General features: G+C 64.3%; 1 protein-coding gene across 1 annotated transcript; it reads right to left on the reverse strand.

Moving 5' to 3' along the window:
* Window positions 1–264: 264 nt before the first annotated feature.
* Window positions 265–8,183, reverse strand: LOC125917828 (epidermal growth factor receptor kinase substrate 8-like protein 1; the record flags this gene model as incomplete). The annotated part of the gene is made up of 17 exons (XM_049623925.1): window positions 265–398; window positions 480–612; window positions 935–1,109; window positions 1,289–1,388; window positions 1,554–1,667; window positions 1,779–1,905; window positions 3,729–3,757; window positions 3,864–4,005; window positions 4,572–4,720; window positions 4,824–4,898; window positions 4,994–5,082; window positions 5,311–5,437; window positions 5,696–5,957; window positions 6,350–6,432; window positions 6,951–7,100; window positions 7,386–7,547; window positions 8,125–8,183. Coding segments are annotated over 17 exons (2,063 nt in total), but the record flags the coding sequence as incomplete, so codon positions are not given.
* Window positions 8,184–8,339: the final 156 nt, after the last annotated feature.

An 8,339-nucleotide genomic window follows, 5' to 3' on the forward strand; every position in this document is an offset into this window, starting at 1 on the left:
TGTCCTCCTGAGGCTGTAGCGGGGGTGAGAGAGGCTCTTGGACCCCTCGTGGCCCGGTAGAGAAGGGACAGCAGTTTGAAAACGTCTGCTACAAGGAGGCTGTTTATAGACTGGGCAGCATATCCCAGTGCGCGGGGACCCCGAGTATGGCCCTTCCCTCCCACTCACGGCCAGTCCGCTCGCTCAGGAGGCTCCACCGGAACAGGTCTGGGGCCTTCGGGAGGGGTCTGCTTCCATGGGTGGCAGCAGTCTGCAGAGTCCGTTCTGCCACGGGGCTTCCTCGAAAAACTGAGCAGAGGAGCCGGGAAGGGTCAGATAATCTCCGTTTCCATGTCGCCTTCCACCTTCTTCTTTTGCTTCTCCATCACCGCCTCCAACTCTGACACTTTCTCTTTGTCCTGGAGGGCGGGGTGGAAATCAGACACCTGGTCTCCGAGCCCTGGGTGCCCTCCCGGGTGGGCCCGGGAGCGTCCGCTCACCTCCAGCAGCGCACGCTGCACGGTGACCTGGCTGTACACGCGCGCCCCTTCCTCGGGGCTCACGGCTCGCAGCTCCTCCTTCTGCAGTGAGAAAAGCTGTGCGCCGGTCAGCACGCCCAGCGCGTCCACGGTCCTGGGCGAGCGGAGGGGGCGTGGTCAGGCCCACCAGCCAATCACAGCGCCAAGCCCTTCAGCCCCGCCAATCACGTCACTTCTGTCACGCCCTTTGTCCAATCGGAACCCCCCAATCGTAGTGCGCTGTGGGAGGGGGCGGGGCGCGTGTGCCCAGCTTTCCCGCGGAGGCAGGCGCGCCCGGAGACCCCAATCCAAGCCCGCAGTAACGTGCCAGTCACACTGCCGTTCACTGCCACCAGAGCGACCCTAGCTTTAGGCCACTCCCAAGGCTCCCCCTCTTGCGACCACGCCTCTGGCTCCCCGGCCGACCCGTCACTCACCCAGCGCTAAATCCCTTGGCCTGCAGCCAGGCGCGGACCTCCGAGGCGTCCGAGTGCGGGCTGAGCTGCGGCTCCGGGACGCGGGGACCCGGGGCTGCGCGGCTGGGGCCTGAGCGGCCCTGGGCCAAGCGCGCCTGCAGCTCTTCGTTGACACACAGCATCTGGGAGAATTTCTCTGCAGGCGGGGAAACGGGGAGAGACGCCCGACTCAGGACGAAGGGTCCTGGGGCCAGAAGGGAGACCTCCAGCGTCCTCAGGATGGGCTCGGAGTCCATTTGGTCCTTCCGAACCTTGGTTCCCCTGACTGGAAAGCGAGGACAAGGACGGCTCCCCGAAGGTGCCTGCACCACTCACCCTTCTCTAGGGGGTCCAAGTTGAGGCTATCACAGCTGTCCCAGGTGGGGCGAGAGGAGGCAGGAGCCGGGGCCCGTGGGGGAGGAGGAGTGCTATTCTCCTGGAGAGGGAGCCAGAGGAGCACTTGGATCAAAGAGGGGACCTAGTCCCAGCTCCTCCGCCTTTTGGAGGTAAATTTCTGCACCCCCCCCACCCCCACCTCCAGCTACTTCCTCTGTCAGTGCCCTTGACACCTGATCTTCCCCAGGAATCTGCCCAGACTCACCAGGCTGCGGCTTGCCCGAGGCCCCGGGTGGGGTGTCAGGATATTATACGGTACATATCCCTCCTGCCCTCGCTGGTCCCGAACCTTCCACCACTTACGCTGGTCATCCAGGACCTGAGGGGGGTGGGAGAGGATGGTTCACAGCCTGTGTCTGCAGCTACAGCTGGGCCCCCTGCCGTCCCTTGGCCCTCGCCCTCTCCACCCCTCCACCCCCACCCCTCTAACCTCCAACACATCCCGCTGCTGGACAGAGAGCTCACTGCTGTTGCGGGCCTGGAAGTCATAGTTACATAGGACCCACTTTCCCTCAGGCTCCAGCTGGGGCTCAGCCTCTGGCTCAGGGTCTTGGTGACTGTGGAGAACAACACAGGTTGGGGATAAGGAGGCAGCCAGTCTCCCAGCTCTGGGCAGTAGGGAGTTGGTGTGAGCTGGGGTTAGAGCCAAGCAGAGGTCAACGCAGGAGGCCAGGTTAATACTGTTAACAGAGATTTGAAATCGGAGTAACAACTTGAATGCAGTTCGCTCCTTATGTGCCCGGCCACCGTGCTGCCGCACAAACTACGGGCAGTGACGTCACCTCCCTTTTACAGATGAGAACATCTAAGGCTCAGAGGGAGAAAATCACTTGCCCCAGATCACACAGCTAGAGCCAGCTGTTTACTAAGCACCTATATGTAATGGGCTCATGCTTCGGGTAGCCCATAGTTAGGATACAAACAGGGGTTATATAGCACTGACTAGGTGCCAGACTCTGCTCAGTCTCTTACATAGATTGGCTAATCTGATTTTTAACACAACCCTTGGTGTAACCATGAATTTGGAACCCCTCTCCCCCACCGCAGACCCTGTCATCAGCTATTTTACAGGTGAGGAAGTCGGAGAACAGGGACACGAGGTGGCACGATGAGGTAAAGGTCACAGAGCAAGAAAGAGGCGTTGCCACCCTGGCCCCGCAGTCCATGCCCTGAGTAATTGTGGTCTCCTGGGCACGCAGCTGGATGTGAACCTGAGCTCTACCAGGGCCTTGAGCTCTTAACTGCTAGCCTGTATAACCTCATAGACTTCTCTCTCTTCCAGGAAGGGATTATTCTTCTCGTTCTCCCTGCAAAGAAGGGAGGCTCAGAGAAGGGAAGTTGAAAGCTGGGGGTGTCAAGCCCAAGAGTCAGAAGCAGGGGGGAGTTCTGCAAGACCAGGCAGCTGGGGTGGCAGGCAGCAAGATTTGGGCTCCGATGCCCCAGGAAGAAGGACCTCAGCCCGGATCAGGCCTACCTGTGCAAAGGAGAGGGGGGGTCTTCAGGGCCGCGGCACCCCCTGTGTGGGGCTGGCAGCTCCCAGCACGCTGTCCCTGCTGAGACCCTCTGCCGGGGCCCTCACCCAGACCCCCCTTCTGCTCCTGCAGCTTTGCCTTCTTCTTATCCCATGAAGCTTCCTCACATCTGCCCCCGACTTGCATGAGGACCCTGGAGTCCTGGGTCATCTATGCCCCTTATTCCCCAGGACCCTAGAGTCTGTGCCCCCATTGCTTTTTGGAATCATGAACTCAGCCCCCCCCCCTCGATATTTCCTCCCCCAGAGACTCAGGAGTCCAGGTCTCAAACTTCAATTTCCCCAACTTTTTAACCCTTAAAGGCTCTCAGTATAACACTCCCAGCAGGAAATGAGACAAGGGCTTTAGAGCCTTGGGAGAGTGAGGGTCCAGCCTCGGTCTTCACCTCTTGCAGCGGCCCAGAAATACTACCACTTCCCAACTTTCCCAGAAACGTGCCCCATGACCCTTGAAGGCCCAGGGCTTGGCTGGGTCTCCAAGGCCCCAAGCACCAAACTCGGGCTCTTCTGCCAACCCCAAAGGCCCAATTCCCCAGTCTCTGCCTACAACACCTGGGGCTCTATCCTCTTAGGGATCCAGACAGGGAGCTCCCCAGGCCCTGGGAAGTTACTGCCTTCTCACAGCCTCTCAGACTTTACCCACTCCCAACCCCCTCCTCCCTCCGGCCCTGGGATCTGCGCCCCCTCCCTCCCAGCCCGGGCCCCTCTCCCTCCTCACCACCTCACCCACCTGTGATGAGCCGGGAAGACAGAAGGAAAGACGGAAAAAAGGAACGGAGTCAGCGCCAGGAGCCCCCAGGGCGCACCCCTCCTCGACCCCACCTGTCCCACCTTGGGGGCGGCACTCACCCATTGACAGCGACCTGGGGGGCACTTTGCTGCGGGGGAGAGGAGAGCAGTAGCTCAGGTAGGGCCAGACTGCCCGGTCCCGGCCCCGCTGTGTCACCTGGGCAGGGGAGGCGGGCGTGGGTGTCCGGTGCTCACCTGCCGGCGCCGCCGCTCGTGCTGCTGCTGTTTCTCAACTGGGTCCCCCCAGGCGCGGCCCTGCGGGTCAGTGGCCGGGGGCTCCCAGCCGCTGGAGAACTCAGGGCTGTACGGGGATCCTTCCTCTGGGGGCAGCTCCAGCCTGTGGCCGAGGGGCTCGGGGCTCAGGGCTCCTGGGGTGGCCTCCAGCCCTATTAACCTCAGTAAGGTTTCCCCCTCCTGTCGTCTCGGCTCTATCCTACCTGGCCCCCTTTTGCCCAGCCCCGCCCCCCCCAAGCCGCACCCCCGGCATCGAAGTCCCGCCCCTGCACCTAAGCCCTGCCCAAGCCCCGCCCCCGGCATCAACTGTATCTGCAAACACACGGATTCCACTCTAACGCTGCGCCCAGGCTCTGAATCTTCCTTCTGATTCTAAGCACATCCCGCCTCTTTTCCCCCAAGTCTCCTCCGGCTCTGCTCTTACCCCCTTCCCCAACCTACAGGCTAGTCCTTCCCGAAGCCGTAGCCCTCTGGTACAGCCCACCCTACTCCTCCAAGCCCGGCCTTTTGGTCAGCTTAGGCCTCTCCTTCACAGGAGTTTCTGGCCTTTCCTCCAGCCGCGTCCGGGCATAGGTCCTGGGTTCATTCAATTGCTTTGGTCAACCTCTAGCTAAGCCCAGCAACTACCCTTCCCTGCCGGCCCCGCCCCTCCGTCACGGCGCCCCTCACCCCGGGCGGGTCCACGCGTCCCCCAGAGAGGTCCAGAGCGCATTTTCCCGTGGGGTGAGGTTGTCCCGCAGCAGCGCCACCGCCTCGGACGTCAGGTGCGGCCGCCGCACTCCACTTGCGAACTGGGGGCCTCCCGATGTGTCCACAATCTGCCGGGGGTGCAGGAGTGGGCACGCCATCACCTCCCCCCCTCCGGAAGTGGAACCCCGATTCCTCCTGCCGCAGGGGGTACCTAAGGATGGGATGCCTCACCAACTGCAGGGGTCCGAACAGGAAGTGCAGCAGCTCGGGGGACGAGGGGTTGGCGATGTTGCCACGCAGCCGGGCCTGAGGGACGGGGCAGGTGCCGGGTTCAGAGCTCGGACGTGGCAGGCTCGCCGTGCCCCTGACCCCCCGCTGGCCCAGGCTGGACCCGTTCTCACCAGCAGGCTGAAGGCGTACTTGATTTTCTGAAGCACGTCCGTGTACTCGGCCTCGGAGGGCGGCTTGGCCCGCAGCGTCAGGAGACCCTCTGCAGGTGGGGGAGGCAGGGGCCCAGTGGGATCCCCGGGGATGGGGCATCAAACCTGGGCGGGGGGTAGGGACGGGGGGCAGGGACAGGGGCAGGGACAGGGGACAGGGGCAGGGACAGGGGGCAGGGACAGGGGGCAGGGGCAGGGGGAGGCCGTAGGGAGAGGGAAGGTATTTCGGATGGACTGGATGCTCCGTATCCCACTGGGGGGTGGGGGGCGTCCCTCACCCCCAGGCGCCCGGCGCCGGGTCCTGCGGCCGCGCTCCCTGTGCTCCAGTACCCGGGCCGCCTCCGCAGACTTCTGCAGCTTCGATACGAAACTCTCCACGTCGTCGAACACGTGGTTCAGGATGTCCTGGGGGGACAGAACAGGGGACGTGTGGGACTCGGGGATGTGGAGTCCGGGCCTCTCATCACCCCAGGCAAAGCCCTTACTTAGGCCGACCGCCCTGACATCCTCCCAGGCCAGGCCGAGCCCTCGGATGCCTGTCCCTGTCCCCCTTGATCGGTCACCGCCGGCCACACCCCCAGAAGTCTGACACCACCCCCCTCCCAGGAGGCAGGACACACCCACGGCCGGTCCACCCCCACGCCCTAGCCCCGCCCCACGCACCACTTCCCGCTCGGCCTGCAGACTGGCCAGGTCCGGGCCGCGGGGCCCCAGGTCAGGGGAGGCCGGGGCAGCGCTGCCTGAAGTCCCCGCCAGGCCAGGCCGCGGCCTCAGCGACTCTTCCGCCTCCGGGATGGGCTCCGCCTGGGGTCGCCCCCGGCCCGCCTCCACCGTGCTGATGACCGCGCGGATTGACGGGCGGCGCTGCGGGGGAGGGGTCTCGGCGGCCGGCGGCGGGCGGCGCTGCAGCTCCTCTTGCGTAGCCCTGGGGAGGGACGAGGGGAAAGAGCCTGGGTCCACCCGGGGCCAGTGCGGGGGAGACGGCGGGGGAGACGGCGGGGCTCAGAACCGAGTCAAACCTAGGCTGCAGGTGGCGCGGAGAAATTGGAGACATGGGGAGGAGCGAGCACCTGTGCGGAGGGAAACTGAGGCCTGAGGGAGGAGAAACGGAGGACCAGCACTAGGAAAAGTACTCTTGGAGAGGGGGTACACGTGTCTGCGGGGGGGTTGGCAAGACCCGGACCACGCTCTGTTCGACAGGCTTCCAAACTCGTTCTCTTGTCGGCGAGCGGTGGCAGCCCATTTGTCGGATGCGGAGACTGAGACCCCACCCGTCCTCGCTTCTCCCCCCGCTCCCCGCCCAGCCCTCTTTCTTACCTGAGCGCCGCGGGCCTGCGCTCCCCGCGGCCGGACCGGTAGTCGTGTAGAGCCCCCTGGATGTCCTCTCGGATCAGCTCCGCCTGCCAATCATGCTGTCAGGCCAGGCCTCCACCCCACCTACCCCTCGTCCCCGCCGCGGTCCGGATCAGTCGATTCCTTGGCTGGGTGCCGGGGTCCCTCCACGTCAGCGCCCACACGCGGCGCCCACGCCCGCCCGCGCTCTGAGCCCACCCTACTTCTTCCCCTGCCCTAAGCCACGTTCCCAACCCTGGAGCCGGGGTGCTGGGGTTTCCTGCCCCTAGGCCATACTCGCCCCGAGTTCTGGCTGCTCCCATCCACCCTCCCCCAGGTGCTGTCAGGTTCCGTCCCGACCCTTAGTCTCAGTCTCCATTCTACTTCGTCCCGGTCCCACCTGCCCTCAACCCCCCCCTCCCTTCCAGCTCCTCTCTCCAGGCCACGCCCCCTCCACTGGCCCAGGCCCGCCCCGCGCAGAGGCCCCGCCCCAGCTCTGGGCTCCTCCCACTTCCGGCTCCGCCCCCTGGCATCCGCAGGGCCCCAGCCCTGCGTGTGGTGGCTCTCCGGACCCGGGTCCGCTCACCCCGAGACGCAAGCCCTGGAAGAAGTGCACGTCGGGCTGCGTGCGCTCCGGCTCCTGGCACACCAGCAGCAGCAGCGAGCGACTCCGGCCAGGCAGCGTCACCACGTCGCAGCGCACGATGGCACCCAGCGGGTACGACTCCAGCTCCTCCTGCGGGGCGGGACGGCGGGTAAACGGAGGCTCGGATCCGAGGATCCCAAATGGCGACAGCAGTGCCAGCTGGGGCCCCAGCACGGCCCAGGCGACCCTGCGGGGCTGCAGTATCACACCTCTGATTTAACAGAGGAGGCCAGTGACGCTCCAAAAACGAAGGGCAGAGAGCTCTTGCCAAAGTTCCCAGCGGAAGGACGCGTGGGGGCCAAGAGTCACACTCGGACGTCCCTAGAGTCAAGCTCTCCATGCCTCTGCCCCTTCCACCCACGTGTCCCCTGGCACCTTGGACATGGGGTCAAGCAGCGTGACACGGTCCGGAGACACGCGCAGCAGCATCTCTTGGGCCCAGACGCGGCCCTGGTTGTCCATGACCGCCAGCCTCCGCGAGGCATCCTCCACGGTGTGCACGCCATCCTCCTCGCCCAGGCAGAACGTCACCAGGTGCTGGCAGGGGTGCGGAGAAAGCAGGGAGTCCCAGGAGGGCCCCAGGAGGGCGCCAGGTGGGCTCAGAATCCCCTGCCCCTGCCTTCCAGCCTGACAGTAACCACACCTCCTCCAGAAAGCGTCCCCGTCACCGGCTGCACCTATGGGGCCCTTTGTTTTGTTTTCATCAGAGTGACTGGCGCCTGCGTGTGTCTTCCCAGCGAGACTGGAGACTTCTTGAAGGCAGGGATTGGATCTAGTCCCTTCTAAGCACCCCTGCCTCCAAGAGAGCACTTGGCACACTTTGGCCCCTATGCACACAGGTTGACGTAGCATTTGTCCCTGGGGCCTGTCTGTCCGGCCTAACAGCCGGTCTGGAGGAGGACCTTGGCAGATTCAAGTGGAACTGACTGCCTCTGCCGGATTCCCACCGCTGAGGGCAGGCGGGCAGAAGCAGCCCCGCCTTGCAGATGGGCCAAGTGAGCTTGCAGCTTCTTTCTGTTTGGAGGCCCGACCGCCTTCGACACCACCATCTTCCCAGGCCTGCCTGCCTTTCCTCCCCTAAGGCTCCCTGTGGCAATGCAGACCCCAGACTCACATTGACTGGATACTGGGAAACATCTGCCAGAACCACAGTGGAATAACGCTTCCTCTGCTCTGTGGGCGAGAAGGAGGATAAACCCAGAAGCCCCAGCCCCTGGCCCCTCCTCCCTCAGACCCAGAAGACCCAGCCCCTCCTCCCCGGGGAGGCAGGGATCCTGACCCCCCAGCCCCTCCTCTCTCAGACCAAGGGATCCTGATTCCGCACCCACC

The sequence above is a fragment of the Panthera uncia genome, unplaced genomic scaffold (assembly GCF_023721935.1).
Source record: "Panthera uncia isolate 11264 unplaced genomic scaffold, Puncia_PCG_1.0 HiC_scaffold_2515, whole genome shotgun sequence".
In the NCBI taxonomy this organism is placed as follows: domain Eukaryota; kingdom Metazoa; phylum Chordata; class Mammalia; order Carnivora; family Felidae; genus Panthera; species Panthera uncia.